A 24,758-nucleotide genomic window follows, 5' to 3' on the forward strand; every position below is an offset into this window, starting at 1 on the left:
GTACTGAAGGTAGAAAAGGAGGAAGAAGGAGGATGAAAAACACCCTAAATACGGAAAAGGGGAAGAGAGCGCATAAATATAGGCAAGAGCCTACACTGTCATATAAAATTTAGTTTAATGAACAGTTCTCTTAAAAACAACAGAAAGCTTATCAGGACCAAACAAGGAAAACTGGAAACTATTTCCACAATGACAGGGAAAAATCACTGTTGATTGAAAAGTTAAACTTTCTAGATAAACAGAAAAGCAGTACTGCTTATATAAGAATTATGTGAAATTAACAGAAATGTCATGGCAGTAAGTAGTTCAGTAACGAATTAGTGTTTAAACATTTATGAAATATAAAATTCTCATCTGTTAATAAGAATTAACAGTGGAGTGGATAAAGAATATAATGGGTCACAGACAAAATCAACTTTTTGAAAAAGAAATCAACTTTTTAGAAAGAGATTTCAATCTAATTTTCATTAAAGTTGATTAAATCTCTTATGAAAAGAAAGCAATACTATATGAATTTAGGACAAAGGACTAATGCAATGGTGAAAAACAAAAGGGCATTTTAAAATTCTGAAAAGATCAAATATTTTCAATATCAACTGATAAATGGCTATCTGTCTATATGCTTTGTGCACTTATTTAACTAAAAGCCTCCACTGCGATAAGCTGGTACAAACCTAGTAATTTTCCAACTATCTCTAAGCCTTTGAATTTTGGTTAATGAAACAAGTGACGTCTAATAACTAGAAGTTGCTCCAATCCAGTAAAAAGTTGTTTAAAAGCAAAATGAGAATGCACACATTTCCCCTACTAAAATTTATTACTGGAAGTTTAAAAATAAAATCATAAAAAATAAAGTCTGCTCAACACTGAGCAAAAAAATTGTTTGGCAGCAACAAACTTGCTGCATTAGGAGAAAAGAATGTTTCTGACATACTGAATACAGGTACTAGTATACTTACTTCCACATAAAATTATATTTCAAAAAAATTTTTTTTACCCCTAAGCAAAATTGTAAACATCCAAAGCAAAAAGGAAAGGATTTACTTTCAAGGGCTGACTTTCTTTAGAAACTCTTTCAAATATGTAAGAGTTGCTAAATGTTTTCCTTTCTTGCTTATTTTTGTGACATGTGGACTCAACTAATATCCAAATTGGGCTCTGCTCTTTGGCAGCCTAAAATGCCATCAGGGAATCTGGCTGGCTCCAGAATCTCCAGTTCTTTCTTTGCAGAGGCACTTCTAGTTCACTTATTAAACGCTGGGCTCCCAAGCTCTAACATAGTTGGCTGCTATAGATAGTACTTATTCAGAGTAAGAGGGAAAGGTCAAGACTAGAGGACAGAGATCATTCACTGCAAACATTATAATAAACAAGAACTTCAATAGGACAGTTGGAAATTTTAATATACTTCACAGTTATTGTTTCTTTGCTTTCATTTCTGTCAAATTTCAACTTAAAATTTCAGGCAATGAAGAAAATGACCCTTAAAAACATTTCAACCTAATCAAGGATAGTTTGTCATTTATCAGGTTACTTTACAGCTAGTGAGCTACATAATATATATGACACAAGAAACTACAATTAGTCTGAATCTCACTGCATGGAATCTCTCTACCTAAATGGAATCTCTTCCTTTCACCCAAATTAGTATCATGACTCCCCCCGCTTGCAGGCAGTATTTAGAACAGTTTAGGAAGTATTTTCTGTTGAATAAAGATTATCTACATGCTTTTGATCAACAAGAATATTCTGATAAACACTTCAAAGTGGACCTTTTAAAATAAAGTTTTTCAATCAAAAAACTACTTTTTTGGTACAACATTCCAGCCAAACCTGAAATACTATGTAGACAAAAAAAAGGTGCAGCAGGAAAAAAATAAATATATTTGAGCACTTAAAAATATTAAATACCATAGTAACAAGATTTCCAAACCATTGATGGGCGAGTTCATGTCCCACAACCAGGGCAACCCACTGGCGTGATGAAGAACAGGAGTTTTTTGGATCAATAAGCAATGCAGTCTCCCTGTGTTTAAAAAAAAATATTTTTTTTAAGTATTACAACCAAAGCAGGCATGCAGAAGTCGGGGAGGGAGATTCAAACAGTAAATAAGATGGTCAAGTTAGGCTTTAAAGATGTCAAGAAAACATTTCCTCAGAGTACACAGGATAGAAAAAGTTCTGGGAAGATTAAAGACACCACTCCAATAGAATTCATAACAGAAGATCAAAGATGTGACACAAGTTTAATTATCAGTTTGTTTATAGGACAGCTGCCTGAAATTTCAGAAAAACTTTGTCTAAAGGATTAGGGATTATTGTGCTAGACAGAGAGAGAAGACAGTCCTTCCATTAAAAGAAGGGGAGCAGAAAGTGGGGGGAAGATACATTCCACAGTCCTAAAGAGAACACTGAGCAGGCTGTCCAAAACTTAGCTCACTGAAGAAGGCAACTGAAAGTGGAAGACAAAAACTTGTTTACAGACACTGCTTTTAAAATTATACAACCTACATGTTTGTATTGTGGTGACAGACATGCAAAAATTTGGCCAGAAGATATTAAATCAGGGAAAGTTCTTCAAGCTGGATATATAACTATGTAACTACTAGAAGGAAGAGAAGGCACTGAAATGAGAAACTCAGCCAAAAATACATCTACAAATGCTACTAATGCCAGATGCTCACTTTAAAATCTTATACTCCAGAGGGTGTTCATCTGCATTCTTGAAATGTTCAAGGAAGTGGGGGGAGGTAGGAAAATTTATGACAGATCATAAAGCAGAAGCTACTGAACTGTACTTAGGAGTGAAGCTCTCATGAAATCAGTGATTTAAAAAGATAAGGCAGGGTAATACATCATTAACATACCTATAAGTAACAAGGCCCCAGTTCTCCATGGCACCTTCATAAAACAAATATAAACATTTATTGATATTTATATATACTTCTTCTTGAAAAATCATAAAATTCAAAAAAGTTATTACAATTCATCAATAAAATGAAATTTACTTTACCAGCTGCAAAGTCTGCAATAGCAATGAGATCAATTTTAGGTAGAGGATAAGGAACATTGAAGTAGTCCTTATAAAAAGGCAGAGTTTTAGCAGCAACCTATAAAAGTATAGACAAAAGAACCATCTGATAAATCTTACTGTCATTCATATAGAAATCCACAAAGGAATCCCGTTGCAAGCCAAATATCTCAAGTTACTAGAAACCAACCCTGGGGAGCCCCACCTCCAAAGAGTGCTTTAGCCCTAAGCTTTGTATGTCAGCCAAACTTTAATCCATTTATAATTCAGAATGAAAAGTATAATTACGTATTTTCCCACCCACTCTCTGGGTAAATAAATTCTACTCTAATATTTTCTTAATCATTATCTTGTAAAATGTTAATAAAACACCAAAGTTGCTAGTTCCCAGATTCTATTAAAAGTAAAACCAAAGTAGTACATGAAATTTCAGATTAAATTATAAATAATTGTACTAATAATTGATCAGAAATGTAAATTCCCCAACCTGGAGTTATGGACTGTTGGAACAATCCTCTTCAAGTACATTTACCTCTAACGCAAATTTTCCTTGCTCTGCTTTGCCAACAGGGGTGTAAACACGGACACACACACCATCTTTTGACCTTGTTTCTACAAAGTCATATTCACCCACAACAAATGCCACCAGATATGTAGACATGACAGGTGTGCGAGCAAACTTCACTTCCACTACATTTTCATCATCAGGATATGGTTTCCGATCAATTACATTCTTTAAAAAAAAAAAAGGAAAATTTAACAGATTTACATTAAATACCTTAGAGCAAACACTAGCCAAAAACTCTAGGCTTTGGGGCCTTTTCTTCCCCCTTTCCAGCACTGCTTACTTCTCTATCCTAATTCATCCAGTGCTATTATGCTGTCAAGATCTTTCCTATTAAGAAGGAAAGTCACCTGATAAAGCATTCACACTAAGAAACTGGAGCCTAAACTGTTAAAACTTCCAAGGATTTGTAAGAAAAAAGAAGCAACTTTTCTTGAATACCTACTAATATGCCAGATACTGGGATGTTTTAAGACCTCAATACTTTTCAAGTGAATGAAGGATAGGAGACAACAAATATTAATGAAAATAAAATGTAATTGTGTAATCAGACATTTCAAAGGGTACAGATTTCTAGATTTAGAGCATTCTCTGTACAAAGGCTGGCTCTAAACAAATTAGTCACAAAATCTCCACTTTACCTTTGGAGTCCCCTAATTTCCCTTTGGTGTTCTCCCTCTTTTTCCTATTCAGGATCTCAGTTTCCTCAAGGTCTCTCTATTCTTTCTTCCAAGTAAGACTTATTCAAGAATTGATCCGATAAATTCATTCATACTAAATTGTAAATGAACATTTCAGTGTAATATATTAGCTTCCTCTCTGAGAATATTTGAGAAGAGAATCTATGGAATTCTCTCCACCAATAAAGGAGGCAAAAGCCAGTTATTTTCAGGTGCAGCAGGCATTTCCAAGTTCCCTAGACTCCTATTATTATAAGCTACAAGCTACTCTATGTCTTAAGTAAGGCAGTCTCAGACAATACACTTCAAGTAGTGAATGCTTACTCTATTATGAATGAGGATCAACGACATCAGTGAAGGGAGCATATTCCAAGAATACAATCAGCCAAAAACCTAAATACACTTCATTATGTGGCTATATCTTTTGGCATTTAATAAGAATATCAGATTTTTTTTCTTTCAGGTAATATTTATTAAACTCATTTCTTATTTAGATTTCCAAATTGAAGGAATTAGATGATCTTGTTAATACAGTTTATAAAGAATTTCTTCCAGGAGGGGGGAAACTCCCCAAATAAGGCAATAAAGAAAAAGAAGGCTTTTCAGAAATTAAGAAAACTAACATTTGTGTTCCAATTATGTGTCAAGCACTGTGCTGGGTGGTTTCATGCTATCCCATCTAATCAGCAAACTAAATCTGCTAAACGCTTATTCAAAATATGAACATACTCACAAACACAAACGTACCATGTTTGATAAAGCTACTCTGTCTTTAGGAACAACCAATGAGATATCAAAAGTTGCTTTGATGGCAGGCTCATCCCAGCAAGGAAAAGCTCTCCGGGCATCAGTAGCCTTAAGAAAAGAATATGAAATATAAAATATCACAGAATTAACCTACCAGACTATTTCATGAAATAACAGACATTTCTTTCTTTCTATCATTTGTTCATTCACTTTTTCAAATATTTATTTTCTACTCAGTGCCAGGCAACAAGCTAGGCACTGACTACAAAGAAAACACAAGGTTTACTATCATTGCCACATCAGCAATTATCCAGGAACTAGGTCTGCTATAGAGCTTAACAATTTATAGTATTAGAATAACTGACAATTATACTTTTGTTTTTATTAAAACATTTCAATATTTCAAATTAAAGGCAAATGGCTTTATCTATAATGTCAACACAACACAGAGCACAGGAAGGTTAACAGTATACTACTGTAAGGATTCAACGATGGGAAAATATGACTGGTTGCCTCTCTGGCTTTGATTTCAAAATAAAAATAAAAATATCTCCAGAATTTTTGATGTGCTTTGTTCTTTATCTGGAATGGTAGCAACAGGAATAAAGACAGATGCTGTATCAGTTCCAAACAGGTCATTTGTTTAATGGCACTTCCATATACAACACATAACACTGTCACCATTTGACCTACCTTTTGAAAGAGATCTCATTCTTTCTTTAAAAATAAAAAAGAGCAAACTTGTTAAAGCAAAATAAGATTAGTGGTGCAGTAGAATACCAGTTATAAAAGAAAAAATCTTTAATAAAATAGAAATAGAACCATCGACAAGATTCTGTATCTTAAAAAGAAGTAACGAAATATGCAGAGGAAGCACATACTTCTGAAAAAGGATTTCTCCAAGGAAAAACATTAGATGGCTGATTGTACTCTCAAAGAAACTAAATAAATTATGAATTCTACTAAAGAATAAATAAGACTAAAGATGTTTAAAAAAAGAATAAATAAGACATTTGGAACAGTAAGTAGAGTGTAAAGAAAGAAATGCACAGAAAAATTCAAATTAGGAGCAACAGCAGTAAATAAATGTATTTATATTAGAGGAAATCAAATGAATGACATAGATAGTAAGATTTAAGTTTCCAAAATATCCAAAGGACAAAGTGATAAAAGCAATCTAAGGTACATTTGGGGGATAGACACTAGAGCTAAAGTTATTATTAAATGATGTTCCTGAAGAAGAGATCAGAACAGAAACCATGATGAAGACGCAATAGAAGAAAATACTGCTACACTGAAGAAAGCTCTGAATATGAACATCAATAGGGTTCACCAATTATTAAAAGTTAATGAAAAGTGAACACCTGGTGAAATTTTTTAATTTTTACGTACAAAGAAATAATTTAACAAGCAATCAGGAAGAAAATAAAACAAAATTTTAAAATGTGTTACCCTACAAAGGGAGAAGAAACATTCTAGTCTGACTCCTCCCCCTCAACAAAATGAGACGTGAAAGACTTTAGAACAATATTTATGCACCTTTGAAAGAGAAAAATTGTAAGCCAGTTGTACCACTCTTATCACTGAAGAAGTTGGGCTTATTACTCACTGTAGCAAGGGAAAACTCACATCAAAAGAAACCATGGGGTATCTCAGTAAAAGTCTAAGAAAGAAACAATTATGTGATTTTGGATTTGGCTGAATGATTTGGAGGAGGATTTAAGAAGAAAGGATTCATTCTAAGTTGGGTGCTGTCAGAAAGTGGAGGCAATTTTATGAGTGGGTATCTCAATAACTGTTATTTACCTATGGAGAGGGCAGACTACATCAAGCCTAAAACTGCAAATGGTAAAGAAGCAGCAGTCACTCATTTTAACCAAGAGAGAGAGTTGTCTTTTGTGATTAACAAAGTGAACTTGTTTTTGTCTATGCTTGGATGAAATTATGAAGTGCCCTTGTTTTGTCTCACTTTATCATGGTCTCGGAGTGACCTTGTCTGAGGTTGGCATTCTATGATACTGTTTATGTCCAACAGGAAAACAACTTGGACTAGCTTTCAGTGCTAGGACAACTTCTGGATGTCAGGGGCTGCTTTTTTTCTTTTCCCCCCCAACAAATCTCTTACATGCTCAGTAAAACTGGTCATGTATAAAGGCAAATGAAAGATTTTCAGATATGCAAAGACTCAGGAAGTATACCACCCACATACCCTCTCTTAAAAAAAAATCATTTGGAGACACACTCCAGCCAACCATTCCAGGATGAAGAAGTGCTCAAAAGGGCTAGAGATAAGCATTGGAATCACACTCACACTCATACACACCCACATACAGGTAACAAAATTATATTTAAATTGATAGGTCTATATCTATATATATCCATATATAACTATATATACAGACATACAGGTAACAAAATTTCAATACCTGGATTCCTTTTATACTTTGTACCTCTTTTTGTACCTGTGGCTTTTCCTACTAAATTAATAATGGTACTGTTATAAATAAAATCATTCCCCAGCCCACATCCCTAATTCTCTCTCTTGTATAAGAGAGATAACTGGCTGAGTATAAAATAAAAATTCCAAAATCAATAATACAATTATGGCAAAAGGCACCTAAGCCTCAAATAATCACGCAAATAATAGAATTAGACCTTTGTCAGAATGTCTAATTTAAGGTCATAATATATTAAAGAATACCATACCTCAAACTGTGTGACAGCAGCATAGCGCACCTCTCCAGAAGGGGTAGTATATTTACTTCTATAGAAACCTTTCATTTTATCATTCAGCTCTCCAACAAAATCTATCTTTAAAGTTCCTGTACCTGTGATTGAAGATAAATGAAAACATTTTCATGGAGATATTAAGTACAAGTTATCAAAAGTATGTCCCTAAAACACTAATTCAGCTGGCTATTGACAATGTTCAAATCATTCCTTCCTTTCTCAAATACTCCTCCTGGCAATGGAGAGAATACAGTATTTACTAAAGTAAATGGCAGACTAATCTCATGTTTAGGGTGACTGCTTAGAAAGTTCTTTAATTTTACTAACTTAGTCTCAAATTACCAATACATGAAGATAAAAGCAGGAAAAGAAATGAACATTTATTATTAAATGTATGACAAGCTATTGTGCATTGGTGCTTTAAAAATATTTAGTTGGGTAGGTATTGTCTCCATTTTTTCAGATGAAGAAACTGAGCCTGAAAAGTTAAATAACTTGTCCAAGGTCACACCATTAGTAAGTAGCAAGAATAAGATTAAAAAGTTAGGTCTGTTTAATCCAAAGTTCATGCTCTCTGCCAATTATACCATGTAAATTGGTCCTTTTAGATGACTTCATGCCAATTATTCTATTATTAAGACAAGACACAGATGTTCAATCCAAATGGAACACTGATTCCATACATTTGTAAGGAACTATAGAGAAGACCAATGATTTGATCAGCAACAGGGCATAAAACAAACTTTTACAGTTACCTCAGTCATTTGAAATCTAATAATATTAAAGAAATAAATTTTAATCAATAATTATTAAATGCAAATAAAAATGAAACCTGAATACATATACCATTGTTATATAAGAGCAAAATCAATTTAGACAAAATGGGAGTTTCTGTTTTGTTTTTTACCGAAGTGTATTTGATTTACAATGTTGTGGCAACCTCTGCTGTACAGCAAAGTGACTCAGTTATACACAGAGACGTTCTTTTTTTTTATATAAAATGTGAGTTTTGGACTTCCCTGGTGGTGCAGTGGTTAAGAATCTGCCTGCCAATGCAGGGGACACGGGTTTGAGCCCTGGTCCAGGAAGATCCCACATGCCACGGAGCAACTAAGCCTATGCGCCACAACTACTGAGCCTGCAAGCTACAACTACTGAGCCCATGCGCCTAAGAGCCCATGCTCTGCAACAAGAGAAGCCACCGCAATGAGAAGCCCATGCACCGTAACGAAAAGTAGCCCCCGCTCACCACAACTAGAGAAAGCCCGCACACAGCAATGAAGACCCAACACAGCCAAAAATAAAATAAATTAATTTAAAAAAAGAGAGAGAGAGAAGAAAATGTGAGTTTTTATGAGTATATATACAGCTGACCCTTGAATAATGCAGAGGTTAATCCACCTATAACTTATACAGGGCCCTCCATATCCACAGTTCCTCCACATCTCCTAATTCAACCATCCTTGGACTATGTGGTACAGTATTTACTACTGAAAAATATCTGAGTGTAAGCGGACCCATGCAGCTCAAACCTGTGTTGTTCAAGCATCAACTATGCTCTCTTTCGCTAACAGAAAAAAATTATCACCATTATCTAGTAGTCGTCTACTAAATTCAGATGCATGACAAAACAATAATCCCATTCTACATTTTACAAATCCAGTCACAAAAAAAAAAACCCCAAAATGTTGACTTTGTAATAGATCCCTTTAAAGTGCCTATTTATAAAAGAATCTAGAGCATGGGAATCTAACAAGTCAGATACAGTATGACTATAAAGTAATTAGCCACTTATATTAAAACTTTTATATCCTAATGTTTCAAACTGTCATTTTGGAATGCTGTAGAGCAATGACACTGACATTGTTCAAAATGTTCTTACTCTCTCTCTGACATATCCTTTTGGATGTTCTCAAAGTCATGTCTTCACCTTCCAAAACTGAACTTGCTTTTTGGAAAGGTCCAAGTCATGAAGAGTTCAAGTCTACAGAATATGTGAATGACAAATTGCAATCTATTTCTAGACAAAACACTAATTGTGTCTATGAAATAATTAAACTGATTTTCTTATGTGCCTCAAACTGGCTCTGAAAATAATTTCAAGTGAAAATTTCAGAACTTTGCAGCAAAGTCACCACTAAAGAAAGTGCCACATTCTTAAATTAATCGTGCTGGGAACATAAAACAAAACAACTCAGTTGAAGGTCCAATGAATAGACATTTGTGATAGTTTTTTTTTAAAACCAGACATTCTGTCTGAAGGGGTCAATAAATGCTTTTTTCTTTATATTTATTTATTTTATTTATTATTTATTTTGGCTGTGCCAGGTCTTAGTTGCGGCATGCAAACTCTCAGTTGCAGCATGCTTGTGGGATCTAGTTCCCCGGCCAGGAATCAAACCCAGACCCCCTGCATTGGGAGCACAGAGTCTTACCCACTGGACCACCATGGAAGTCCCAATACTTTTTACTTTTAAAGAGAATGATAGATTACTGGGACAGGAAATAAGAATACAGTAAAAGAATCTGAAAGAATTCTAAATGATTGATACTGAAGAGTTTAGCTATAAATAATAAAATATTTCTCTCTATTTTCATTAGGAATTCACTGATTTTTTTTTTAATATTTATTTATTTTCTTTATTTTTTTGGCTACATCAGGTCTTCGCTGTGGCGCTCGGGCTTCTCTCCAGTTGCTGCATGTGGGCTTCTCTCTAGTTGTGGTGCGCAGGCTCCAGAGCATGTGGGCTCTGTAGTTTGTGGCATACAGGCTCTCTCATTGAGGTGCGCGGGCTCACTAGTTGTGATGAGCGGGCCTAGTTGCCCCACGGCATGTGGGATCTTAGTTCCCTGACCAGGGATCGAACCTGCAAACCCTGCATTGGAAGGCAGATTCTTTACCACTGGACCACCGGGGAAGTCCCTCACTGATTTTTTTTTTTTAAAAAGCAGATGTGTTCACATTAATAAAGTTTACAAGGAATATCTATTAGATTACAAAAACCCCTTTAAAGATAACTATTTGATGGAACTTTATGTTACAATTCCATAAATGGAATTGGCCAGTCTGTTTTCCCTAAGTCAGCTGTTAAGATGTCTTTTATATAACTCATATTCCACAGTAAATCTACTTCTGACTTTTCTTATTTGGAATAAAAGTGGATTTAAAACTCAAAACTAAATAAGAAAGGCTGCTTACACTTTTAATTGGTTTTAAATCTCCAAGGTCATCATACTATATAGCAAGATACTGACAGTGACCACTTCCAAAAAGTGGCATACTAAACAAAATATAAATTATTGGGAATTCAAACAAAACACAAGTTTAAGTTTTTTTAATATATTAATATTTTAGTGTCACATTATACAATACTAATTACAAAGTATCTGCTATTGATATAGTGGAATTTTAGGGCAAGAACAGGAGGGAAAAGGACTTCACGATAAATTTCATTTATGAAATTTATACCATATTGACAAACCAATTGCCAGAAAGTCTGATTTTATACCTATTTTCACACATAATTGACACTGCTTCCTCAAATTAGATACCTTATTTGAATATCCAATGTATGCAATATTTATCTGCTTGGGGTACTAAGCCTCTTAAAATATACAATAAGCTCATTTATTAATTAAACAACTGAAAAATTGGGACCTCCTCCAAAAACCTTATTTGTTTATTAAAGCTTAGGAGAGTATAATAATTGTTGTAAAACCTGAGGTAATAAAATTACTAAAAATTAAATTATTAAAAATTTAATAAGCCTACCAAACACTATGAAATTTGAGACAGATTACTTTATATAAAGAGAAAATAAAGGTCTCTGCCTTTCTGCCACCATTTCTTATGATCCTGTTTTCCACTCTTCAAAATGTTAACATCTTCTAGTGTTTCTCCAAATGAACGTCACTCTACAGGATCCTTAACCACCGATTCTGAGGCTGTTAGGCCTTACAATGATCATGGTAAGTTAACCATTATTCTAGAATGGTGCTAATTTCAGAAAAGAAGATATTTTACTTAGCTATATAATATTCGGCATGACTGTTAAGTTTGAAGAGGCTAAACACAAAGGTTACTAATATCCTCCTGATATATGTTCAATATTTACTCCATTACCAGAAGAGAGACCACTTAAAATTTGAAAAAATAAGGACTTTATTCTTAAAGCAAAGAATGACTGGGTAACTTTGACCCAGAGAATCTTGGGAAAATGTGAAAGGCAGTGATTTTTGAACAGATATTTATAGATATTCAATAATTTAATATAGTCACATCTGCAAATAATTTTTTAATTCTAATATTCATATCAATTACTTATGTATATTGTTATATTAGCTAAAAATCTCCAAAACTCTGTCAAATGATAGTATACTAATGGTCATAACCTTCACTGACTTGTTCCTGCTTTTATTAGAATTGACTTAATTTACCATGTCTACTGTAAACAGTCCTTATCAAGAATGATGCAGCTCTTATATACTGATAATAAATGAACTCATATATATAAGGGGAAAAGAAGGGTACAGAATATGTATGACATGCTAACTTCTGTGTTCTTAAGTGGTACATACATAAATGCTTATAAAAGCACGGAACAGTTTTGAAAGGATACATAGGAAACTGATCACTTCTGAGAAGTGGAGCTGAGAGAGGAAGACAGGACAGAATGACAAATTATCACTATATATCATTTGAATTTCAAACCATGCCCATGTATTATATTTTTTAATATTTAATTTAAAAAATAAAAAGAGCATAATGTGGTGGTTAGAAGTGCAAAGTTTTTAGTTAAACTGCTGGTGTTCAAATTCAGACTCCGCCTGAGTTTATTTAACTTAAATAACTTGCCCAAGGTCAATAGCTAGTAAGTCATTTTTATTTCATTAATTTCTGCTCTTAATCTTTATCTCTTCTACTTTCTTCAAGCTATCTATTCTTTTTGTCTAATTTTGATGTTGATGCTTACTTAGCTAATTAATTTTCAGTCTTCCTTCTTAGCTAAATATACTCTCTGAGAATGTTTTACCTGCATCCCACATGCTTTGTAAGTAGTAATTTCATTATTCAGTTCTAAATATTTTCTAATTTCCCTAACAAATATTCTTTGACTCATTAATTTTCAGAGGTATCATTTTTCCAAAGAAGGAATTTTTTTGTTTCTCTTTTGCAACTAACTTTTTTATCTTTTCACAGTGTGAACACAGAATATAGTCTGTTAATGATACAGATTTTAAATTTTTTTTAAAGTTCATGTTACTTCTATCAAAATAATATTTCATAGTTTAGAACCTCATATAGTTCTACAGGCTTACATATGTAAGCTGCAGGCACCTGCCCAATGCCACTTACTCCCTACACTTGCCTCAGTAGCAACTCTGTGATTTCTAAATACCTTGCTTATTTAGCTATTTTTTCATTTTACAATTTTACACACTCTTTTCTTCTTACTATAAAAAGTGAAGCGGGGCTTCCCTGGTGGCGCAGTGGCTACAAATCCGCCTGCCAATGCAAGGGACACGGGTTCGAGCCCTGGTCCGGGAGGATCCCACATGCTGCAGAGCAACTAAGTCCGTGCACCACAACTACTGAGCCTGAACTCTAGAGCCCACGAGCCACAACCACTGAAGCCCACACATCTAGAGCCCATGCTCCGCAACAAGGGAAGCCACCGCAATGAGAAGCCCGCACACCGCAACGAAGAGTAGTCCTCGCAAAAAAAAAAAAAAAAAAAGAGTAGCCCTTGCTCGCCGCCCCTAGAGAAAGCCTGCGTGCAGCAACGAAGACCCAACGCAGCCAAAAATAAAATAAATAATAAAAATAAATACATTAAAAAAAAACAGTAAAAAGTGAAGTGTAGCTAAACTACTTCTCCACTCCTACATCTTTTACAAAGAATTAAATTTTCTGTAACCTTCCAAATCTGAAAATATTTTATTCTCTTTAACTTCACAGTTGGGCTAAGCACAGAATTCTAGATTGAAAATCAGATTCACTCATAATTTTGAAGGAACGGCCATACTAGAGTCTAGTTTCCACTGTTCCTGATGGTAAAATCTACTGCTATTCTGATTCCTGAAATTTGAAGGCAATCTGTCAGTCTTCCTTCCTTCCTCCCAAGTCCCTCACCTCGGGTAGAAACTCTTTGAGAGTCTCACTTTACCCCTGAAAGTTCTAAAATTTCCTCTGATGTGAGACTTTTTACATTTGAGTCAGTCCCTCTCAGTAGTGTATTTTTTTCAAACCTAAGGCTCATGCCCCATCCGTTCAGAGAAATGTTCATGTTTTGTGTCTTTCATCATTTCCCCTTACCATCTTCTCTGTCCTCTCTTTCACTAGATGGACATCCAGTCCTGCTAGATTGGTCTTCCAATTTTCCTAATTGGAAGATGCCTCTATTTCATCTTCTGCAACTTATTTTGGTTTTTTACTTCTAATGTATTATAATTTCCAAAAGTTTTCTTACTCTATTCCATACTGTCCTTATTTAATGAATGTAATATTAATAATACTTCTAAGAATATTAATCTATTTGGGTTTTTTGAGGCTTTCTTTTCATTTGTCTTTGTTTCTTTCAAGTTCCTATATTTCTATTATACTTATTGTTTTGCTTTTTGCTTTATGTTTCATATTAGAAGTTTTATCAAATGTCTGGTAATTGTGACTTTGCGCTTGGCCATGCTATTTGCTTTGGCCAATGAAATGTGAATGGACATCACCATCCACGCAGAAGCTTTAAATGTGTCTTTGTGGTTTGGCTCTGTCCCCATCTCTGAGCTTCTGCCTTCTTCCATGTAAGAGAACAGCATACTGCAGATAGTAGCTACTCACTACAGAGCCTAGAATGAGCAGACTTGTGAGCTTAGTGGTGCTCAGTAAAGTTGGCAATATGGCTGCAGATGATCAGCAGTCCTCAGGGCCATGTGTAAACAAGAAATATTTGTTGCAAGCCACTGACATTTGTGATCCCATCTGTGGGTTAAAATGTACATACACACTTATGGAATATTTCTAGAAAGAAATAGAATATTTCTGGAAGGATTAGTAGACAATGGAAGTAGAAGGGGTCAGAGAGAGGGAATCTCAATTTTCAGGTTATATTCTTCAGTATCTTTTAATACATGTTCATGGCAAGCATTTGTTTTTATAATAATTTCACACAAAAATAATCTTAGTTAGAAAAAGACAAAATGAAAGGTCTCTAAGAGTATCAAAATAAAAGACAAAATTTCTCCAATTTAAAATTTTTCTTAAAATACTTTTATATTAAGGGAATATATTCTCAATATAAAAATTATGGAAACCAGAGAAAGGTATGAATAAGAATAAAAATCGTCAATTATGTCAACAACCAGACATATAATTTCATTTGTACCATTTTAGAGATCTGATTCATCACCTTGTATATGTAATTTTGTATTCTGCTTTTCAATTTTACATTATAATAAGTACTTTAGAGTGTTAAGAATTCACAAACCTCACTTTTAATTGCTATATATATTCCACCATACATGTATGTCATAATTAGCTTAATTATTCCCTTAGTGTTGGACAAATGTATTAATTCTAATTTTTTACTACCTTAGGTAACGTCTCAATAGACATTTCTAGGCATAAAGTGTCTCCTGTATTTATGATTTTTCTTTAGGATATATTCCTATTACCAGAATTGCTGGGTCAAAGACATGAACATGTTTAGGCTCTTAATACATACTGCCAGACCGCTTTCCAAATAAATTACATGGATTTACATTCTTACCAGTAATATGAGGCAGTCACATCATTGAGAATCGTTTTTTTACTTCAGCTTATATGACAGGCAAAAACTGACATATCAGTAGCTGTTGTTTTAATATTGCTCATTACTAGGAGGGCAAATATCTTTTCACATGTTTATTATTTATTTGCATTTTCTTGCATACAAATTATCTGTGGCTTTTCATTTGCTCACTACTCGAAGTCTTAGTGCTTTACCAATTGATTTGTATATGATTTCTTCCATTATATTAAGCTCAGAACATCTAGTTTCTTTGTGCTTTTATATAGCACATATAGTAACATACCAACGAATCTTTTCATCCATGCCCTCACTAGCATAATAGCTCCCTAATCTCTGGTTGTATCTCAGAATCATCTGTGGGACATTCATCTCAGAGATTTGGATTCAATTAGTAGAAGATGGAGCTAGGTAGATATATTTTTTAAAAACCGAAAAGGTGAAAACAATGCATTATGTTCTATGTTTTTTTATTTTTTTTGGTGGCCCAAAAGTTGAAGTGCACCTGACTCTGTCTAAAGCTCTGTCTTAATACTTAATCTCCTTAAAACAATGAGTTAAAAAAAAAAAAGGGCATATGATAAATTTTTCTGGAAGAAGATGTCACTATTCATAACAGGATTTTACAAAAGCCATTTCTCCTACCTGGTTGGAGAGTACTAGGAAAAGACAAGGTGACTTTTTCATCTTCATTCTGATAGTTAAATCCTGTAGCATGTATTTCTGGAATGGAAAAAAAAAATTACTTCACAAATCTGACTGGACTGATAAGATCAAATCCAGATGGCAGCAATTAACATTTTCAAGAGCAAAATCTCTACTAAAACTAAATATTCTTAATTTAATAAATTAAGTTCCTATTAACAAGAGTATCATTTCAAAGTAACCTATTTTAGGCTATGTAACCTAAGTTAAATATGCTCCTTAGAAACAATTACACATCCTATATTAATTCACAAAACTTTTATGATATAACGGAAATAGGGCTGCTATAAATATGAAAAGGTTTTCTACCAGATTCCCAGACACGCTTCATTCTCATCTTTGTGTGACTATGATACTGCTTTATACGTTGCAGTCTTACTCATGAACATTTGAAATACTGAGCAGATTGCTAAGATTTCAGTGTTAAAGATACATCAGTAAAAGTTCTGTCCCCCACCCAAACATAGGTAACAATTCCAACAAGATATAAATCATATTTCCAGTGAAATTCTTTGTTACATTTTACAGAAATAAAGAAGGTGAAAACAGGTGTGTGGATTAAATTTAGACTTTGATTTATTCCCTACCAGGAGTGAGAAGAGTCTGCTTATTTAACTGATACTTCAGAATGCTTAGTTGACACTTTAGGAAAAGAGCTAAGTAGATCAACTCCCAACCACATCATATCCCCATTCCAAAAGAAAAACTGCCCAAAGAGGCAGCCTTAATAAGCACTTGAAAAGATGTTCAACATCTTTAACCATCAGGGAAATGCAAATCAAAACCACAATGGGAAAAAAAAAAAAATCCCCACAATGAGATACCACTTAACACCCACTAGGATGACTATAAGCAAAAAGATAGACAATAATAAGGTTTAAGGGAGGATGTAGAGAATTTGGAACCCTCATACATTGCTGATAGGAATGTAAAAATGTTTCCAAATGCTATGGGATGGACTTCCCTGGTGGCACAGTGGTTAAGAATCCACCTGTCAATGCAGGGGACACGGGGTTTGATCCCTGGTCCGGGAAGATCCCACGTGCCACGGAGCAACTAAGCCCGTGAGCCACAACAAGAGAAGCCGCCACAAGGAGAAGTCCGCACACTGCAATGAAGAGTAGTCCCCACTCGCTGCAACTAGAGAAAGCCCACGTGCAGCGACAAAGATCCTGTGCAGCCAAAAAAACAAACAAAAACAAATGCTATGGGAAACAGTCTGGCAGTTCCTCAAAAGATTAAATACAGAGTTACCATATAACCCAGAAATCCCACTCTTAGGTATATATCCAAGAGAAATGAATACATATGTCCATACAAAAATTTATACACAAATGAGATCTTAGTAGCCAAAAAGTAGGAACAACCCAAATGTCCAACAATTGATGGACAGAAAAAACGTGATATACAATGGAATATTATGCTACAACAAAAAGAAACGAAGCGCTGATATATGCTACAAAATGGATATGCCTTGAAAATATTATGCTGAGTGAAAGAAACCAGACACAAAAGGCCACATGTTTATATGAAATGTCCAGATTAGGCAAATCCATAGAGACAGAAAGTAGACTAGCCGTTGCCTAGGGCTGGAAGGTCATGCAGAAATGGGAAGTGACTGCTCATGGGTACTTTCTTTTTGCGATGATGAAAATGTTCTAAGGGACTACCCTGGTGGTCCAGTGGTTGAGAATCCACCTTCCAATGCAGGGACGCAGGTTCAATCCCTGGTCGGGAACTAAGATCCCACATGCCGCGGGGCAACTAAGCCCGCGCACTGCAACCGCTGAGCCAGTGCACCTCAACTAGAGAGCCTGCATGCCGCAAAATACAGAGCCCACGCGCCACAACTACAGAGCACATGCACTCTGGAGCCTGCACACCACAGCTAGAGAGAAGCCCCCGTGCCGCAACTAGAGAGAAGCTCGCATGCCGCAACGAAGAGCCCACGTGCCGCAATTAAGACCCGACGCAGCCAAATAAATAAATAATTTTTTTTAAAAAAAAAGGGGAAGAAAATGCTCTAATTGATTCTGACGATGATTGCACAACTCTGTGAATATATTAAAAACCACTGAATTGAACTGTGTGGTGTGTGAATTATATCTCAATAAGCTATTATTAAAAGAGAGGTAGCCTTACCAGTCACAGGCTTAAGCTTGATATGGGTAACAGTGATTCAAATTTAGTAACATTCTATGAACCAAGCAAGATGCCCACAATTCACTTTTTTTTTCAAATGAGTCAGCCAAAGATTAAATTTCCAATGTTTCTTTTTTAAAAAATTATTTATTTATTTATTTAGGTTGCGCTGGGTCTTAGTTGCGGCATGCAGGATCTTTTAGTTAAGGCGTGTGGGATCTTAGTTGCCGCGTACGGAATTCTTAGTTGCGGCATGCAGATTCTTAGTTGTGGCATGTGGACTTCTTAGTTGCAGCATGCAAACTTTTAGTTGCAGCATGCAGACTCTTAGTTGTGGCATGCATGCGGGATCTAGTTCCCTGACAAGGGATCGAACCTGGGTCCCCTGCACTGAGAGCATGGAGTCTTACCCACTGGACCACAAGGGAAATCCCTCCAATGTTTCTAATACGATGGTTCAAACATGTCTTTATAAAGCCAAAATCTTTACAAAACCAATAAGAAACTATAACTTCAGTTTTTAAAAGAACTTTAAATCAATTATTCCTCATTTTACAGATGAAGAAAATGAGGCATATAAAGTTAATGATTCACCTAAGGTCACAGAGTTGGACTAGAACTCAGTTCCCTTCCTATTCCTGTTGCCAAAATTCTTTCTGCTATCATAAGCTAGCTCCTAAATTTGAACAGAAACTCAAGACTTGGTATATATATACAATATTAATGAAATCTCTACTGAAACAATGACTTTTGCTGGCAAAAATCTGAGATTTGCTCTAACTTGATCCCCAAGAATAGAATCTTACTTTGCCTAAAGGGAAGCTAAGAAGCACTTCAAGGCTTAAGAATGTACCTTTCTAACTAACATATGAAGTAGCATTATGATACCTCTGAGGTACTATGATCAAAGACCATCTCCATAAAAGTTTACTAAAGCTAACTTGTCTTTATAGATGCACAAAAAAGCTTCAAAATGGTAAGAAATGAAGCTAGAAAAACAAAAGAATAGCAGTTTTTAAATTGAAATAATCAAGCACTGTATTGTTAGGTTACATTCTACAAAATATGCTTCCAAATGTACATATCAACTATACATGTGTACCAAAAAAGGAGTAAAATTTCCGCCCAAATTCTCTTAGTAAAAAGGGAGTAGCCATATATTTGAATTCTTTAAATGTCTGTTGTATTATGGGATACTCTTCCAATTACTTTATATTGGACAACATACTACTTGGCAAATGCACATTAGCGTTTGAAATAACCTCAGTCAATTGTAGTTTTGTATATTTTGCATATGGCACCACCATTTATCCAGTGGCTCAAGTCAAAAATACGAAATGATCCTAACTGCCTCCCCTCCATGTCTGTCTGTCTCTTATATCATACATCCAACAAGCAAATTCAACACCCTTAATCCCAAACTTTTCAGTGTCTCCACCACTACAGCCCAGTCCAGAGTACCATTATTTTCTCTCCTCGACCACTACAATAGCCTCTTAACATTGCTGACCAGGGGATTTTTCCAGAAACTGTGGCCGGCAATTTGTTACATAAGGGAATATTGAAACACCCAAGTTTGAGTAAATACCAACAACTTTTTTTGCACGTAATGTACTTATTTGAAACTTTGTACATGTCTTACTAAAGCATTCTAATATTTTGTTAGAGTGTGATATGCAGTACAGCAGGCACCTCTGTGCAGGGGAACAGAACATCTACCACAAATATACCGTGTTTCACTACGCTTTCCCCTAAGAGCAGACTCTACGCTTTCTGGTAGCATTTTTTTTTTTTAGTCCTGTGTATATTATTTCCTCTAGCATATATTCTTTTGTTTTACCTGAGAGTCGACAAGGTGGATCTTTGCGAAACGCCACAAGAAGAACCAGGTTCGGGACTACCACTACACTTACCAGAATGTCCAGTTACCCATTCTCTAGCTACTGCTAAGAAAAATTGCTTGTAAGTCATTTTATTCTATGCATTAAGGTTACAGTAAAATTTTAAATGCACTGAATAAACCTCAATTACTCAAATAGAAACTTACTTTCTTATACCATTTTCAAGTTTTCTGGAAGATACTGAAGTTTGCCAGATATTGATCAGACTGATCAACTCCTTTCATATATTTATTATACTCTAACACAGGGGTCCCCAACCCCCAGGCCACGGACCGGTAGTGGTCCGTGGCCTGTCAGGAACTGGGCCGCAGAGCAGTTAGGTGAGCGGCAGGAGAGCAAGCAAAGCTTCATCTGCCGCTCCCCATTGCTCGCATTACCACCTAAACCATCCCCCCGCCATCCGTGGAAAAACTGTCTTCCACAAAACCAGTCCCTGGTGCTAAAAAGGTTGGGGACAGCTGCTCTAGTATGTAAGTGGGCTTAGTTATCTGATGGCCAGTCCTGTCTTCCTTCCTGTAGATGTTATGGATCCATGCTATGGAGAGGCTATGGATGCCTCATGAATAGTTGTCACCATGGGGACCAGTCTCTTGTCTTTCCATATAAGAAGAGTCACTTCTCCCTTCCGTAAGAATGTCATTTCTCCCCTCTGCAGATATTTAGATTTCTCCTTTAATTGGTTTGGTAGATCACGATTCTCTCTTATAGTCCCACAAACTCTGGTTTTATTTTCAACAATATTTCAGATGTGGACACACTGTTGTAATAACCGTCTTGGTAAATATGGTGCCACGAACCAAGATAACGTTGTGGGACCGATAATATTGTTTCTTATAGTTTCTTTCCTTCATCCATGTAAATCTCAAGGTTGCACATATATCCAGTTTCACTTTCACCAATCATCCTGACCAAAATTCTGTATTTTGTAAGTTTTCTGGGGTTACAGGTTTTGAATCTGAGTCATCCTCTCTACTTTATCACTGCCTCCACAAGTGACAGCTCTTGTCTGGTTATATAGATTGATTGAAATTTTGGTAGAGGGATTTCCTTGGTGGTCCACTGGGTAAGACTCTATGCTCCAAATCCAGGGGGCCCAGGTTCGATCCCTGGTTGGGGAACTAAATCCCACATGCATGCTGCAACCGAGAGTTTGCATGCCGCAACTAAGACCCGGTGCAGCCCACATAAATAGATAGATAATAGATAAATAAATAAATAAATAGATAAATATTTTTAAAACTTATTAAACATTTTTGGTAGAAAATAAACCAAAAGAGGTTTAACTTTTGAAATTCTGTCTGTAGAAAGTGGAGTTCCTGAGTTATCATTAAAGTGAAGAAATGTCATTATTTGTTGGAACCTTCTTCTCGTCATAATCTTTGGAAAGATAGGTGTTTCAAGTAAGGTATCAGTCGACCAATGTTCTTTCCAGTGTGACTTTCTTATTTGTCCCATCAAAGTTATTAATCCAAGAAACTTCTTCATGTCACTATTGGTTACATCAGAACATTTTAAAGCCTCATCATACTTTTTATATGATTTTTCATTCTGCTGATGATACAAGTTTGTTTGAGACGTGACCAACTCAAAAAAGTCGTTACCAAAAATTGTTATTTCACTAACATTTTGCGGGTTATTACATTCAATAGTTAAACCTGGGCTTTCCTGGTGGCGCAGTGGTTAAGAATCCGTATGCCAATGCAGGGGACACGAGTTCAAGCCCTGGTCCGGGAAGGTCCCACATGCCGCAGAGCAACTAAGCCCGTGTGCCACAACTACTGAGCCTGCGCTCTAGAGCTCGTGTAACTACTGAGCCCACATGCCACAACTACTGAAGACTGCACGCCTATAGCCCATGCTCCGCAACAAGAGAAGCCACTGCAATGAGAAGCCCGCACACAGCAATGAACAGTAGCCCCTGCTCGCTGCAACCAGAGAAAGCCTGCACACAGCAACAAAGACCCAACGCAGCCCAAAATATAAATAAATAAGTAAATTTATTTATTTAAAAAAAAAGTTACACCTGACACACCTGGAAAGTCTTCTAATTTTTGTGAAATGTTGTCTTCAACCCACTCTTCTGCCGAAGAAAAGGATCATTCTCCAGCATCATGGGTTTCATTTTCACTTTCCATATCAGAATCAATCACTGAGGTGTTTTGTCTTTTTGTTGGTCTAATATTCACATTCGTCTGAATCAGAACTATGTTCTGAAGAACTATCATCTTCTGAAACACTAGTATATACGTCGCTCAGACAATCAGTGAAAGTATCTGGATAAAATTCACTGAAATATTCTTCACTCAAAATTTCACAATGCATCATTTTTGAAAACTTTATGGTAATAAACTTGCATTTATAATATACACAAGGTGGAACAAAAACCTAATGGAGCAAAATGTGAATGATAACGACAATCATAAGTTGTATAATGAACCCTTGATCAATTTTAAGCTCTAACAATGTCTCACGGTGATGTTAATTGTATCGGCTAACAAAAGACGTATTAATATGTCCCCGGTCAATAAATTGTTAACTGGTCTGTTTCCACTTTTGCTGCCTTATAATCTTGTCTTCACACAGCAGCTAGAGTAATCAGTGAGATCTAAGCCTCTAACAGAGTCCAAATACTCAGAATGAAAAGCTAAGTCTGCTTAAGATGGGCAATTATTTCTTGGAGAGGACCAAAAAAAGCACTCACCATAAAATTAAAAAATTGATAGATCAAATTTCGTTAATATCATACTGTACGGCACAGGGAACTATATTCAATATCCTGTGATAAACCATAATGGAAAAGAATATATATATGTAAAAAAAATTTTTTTAACTTGTAATTATCAAAAGACACTATTAAGAAAATGCACAGGCAAACCACAGACCAGGAGAAAATATTTTACTTTGTATATATGACAAAACACTTGTATCCAGAATACACATAAAAACTTCTACAACTCAGTAAAAAGACAGACAACCCCAGGGCTTCCCTGGTGGCGCAGTGGTTGAGAGTCCGCCTGCCAATGCAGGGGACACGGGTTCGTGCCCCGGTCCGGGAAGATCCCACATGCCGCGGAGCGGCTGGGCCCGTGAGCCATGGCCTTTGAGCCTGCACGTCTGGAGCCTGTGCTCCGCAATGGGAGAGGCCAAACACGGGCAGAATCTTCCACATTGGTCTTACCAATACAATGTCTTTCTAGATATGCTTCCTCTGGCAAGGGAAACAAAAGCAAAAATAAACAAATGGGATTGTATCAAACTAAAAGGCTTCTGCACAGCAAAGGAAACCATCAATAAAACAAAAAGACAACCTACCAAATGGGAGAAGATATTTGCAAATGATGTATTTGAAAAGGGGTTAATCTCCAAAATATATAAACAACACATACAACCAACAACAAAAAAAACCCTGATTTTAAAATGGACAGAGGAGCTAAATAGACATTTCTTCCAAAGAAGACATATAAATGGCCAACAGGCACATGAAAAGATGTTTAACATCACTAATTTTTAGGGAAATGCAAATCAAAACCACAATGAGATATCCCCTCATGCCTGTTAGACTGGCTATTATCAAAAAGACAAGAAATAACAAGTGTTGGCAAGGATCTGGGGAAAAGGGAACTCTCATAAACTGTTGGTGGGAACGTAAACTGGTGTAGCCACTATGGAAGACAGTATGGAGATTCCTCAAAAATTTAAGAATAGAATTACCGGGACTTCCCCCTGGTGGCGCAGTGGTTTAAGAATCCGTCTGCCAATGCAGGGGACACGGGTTTGAGCCCCGGTCTGGGAAGATCCCACCTGCCGCAGAGCAACTGAGCCTGTGTGCCAGAACTACTGAGCCCGAGTGCCACAACTACTGAGCTCTGCAACAAGAGAAGCCACTGCAATGAGAAGCCCATGCACCGCAACACAGAGTAGCCCCCACTCACCACAACTAGAGAAAGCCCGTGTGCAGCAGTGAAGACCCAACACAGCCATAAATGAATGAATGAATGAATGAATGAATGAATAGAATTACCATATGATCCAGCTATCCCACTTCTGGGTATTTATCCAAAGAATAAGAAAACACTAATTCAAAAAGATATATGCACCCCTATGTTCATCACAACCTCATTTACAATAGCCAAGATATGGAAACAACCTAAGCACCCATCAACAGATAAATGGATAAAGATGTGGGATATATACACAATGGAATATTACTCAGCCATAAAAAGATGAAATCTTGCCATCTGCCACAACACGGATGAACCTTGAGGTTATTATGCTAAGTAAAATAAGTCAGATAGAGAAAGACAAATACCATATGATATTACTGATATGTGGAATATAAAACAAAATTAATTTTAAAAAAGCAAAATAAATGAACAAACTAAATCAAACAAAAACAAACATGCAGATACAGAGAACACAGTAGTGGTTACTGGGGGTGGAGGGTGCCCAGGAGAGGGCAAAATGGGTAAAGGAGAT

At 35.9% G+C, this 24,758-nt stretch overlaps 1 protein-coding gene and 1 long non-coding RNA gene across 6 annotated transcripts in view; one reads left to right on the forward strand and one right to left on the reverse strand.

Moving 5' to 3' along the window:
• NPEPPS (aminopeptidase puromycin sensitive) overlaps window positions 1–24,758 on the reverse strand; it is a 97,432-nt gene that overhangs the window by 25,154 nt on the left and 47,520 nt on the right. For all 5 annotated transcript variants that reach the window (XR_003430346.1, XR_003430347.1, XM_027094618.1 and 2 more), the window contains 7 exons: window positions 16,180–16,257; window positions 7,730–7,851; window positions 5,024–5,131; window positions 3,564–3,764; window positions 3,014–3,110; window positions 2,868–2,901; window positions 1,912–2,026 (listed from right to left, as the gene is read on the reverse strand). Coding sequence is in view for 3 of the 5 variants with exons in the window: in XM_027094618.1 (XP_026950419.1) it covers window positions 1,912–2,026; window positions 2,868–2,901; window positions 3,014–3,110; window positions 3,564–3,764; window positions 5,024–5,131; window positions 7,730–7,851; window positions 16,180–16,257 (755 nt within the window). In the remaining 2 variants the exon portion in view is untranslated. The remainder of the gene's footprint in view (window positions 1–1,911; window positions 2,027–2,867; window positions 2,902–3,013; window positions 3,111–3,563; window positions 3,765–5,023; window positions 5,132–7,729; window positions 7,852–16,179; window positions 16,258–24,758) is intronic.
• LOC113613717 (uncharacterized) lies at window positions 199–21,444 on the forward strand. The gene is made up of 3 exons (XR_003430348.1): window positions 199–208; window positions 2,338–2,343; window positions 21,321–21,444. It is a non-coding gene; the product is annotated as an uncharacterized LOC113613717 (long non-coding RNA).

The sequence above is a fragment of the Aethalodelphis obliquidens genome, unplaced genomic scaffold (genome assembly GCF_003676395.1).
Source record: "Aethalodelphis obliquidens isolate GAN/ISIS:26980383/991018 unplaced genomic scaffold, ASM367639v1 scaffold89, whole genome shotgun sequence".
Classification (NCBI taxonomy): Eukaryota; Metazoa; Chordata; class Mammalia; order Artiodactyla; family Delphinidae; genus Aethalodelphis; species Aethalodelphis obliquidens.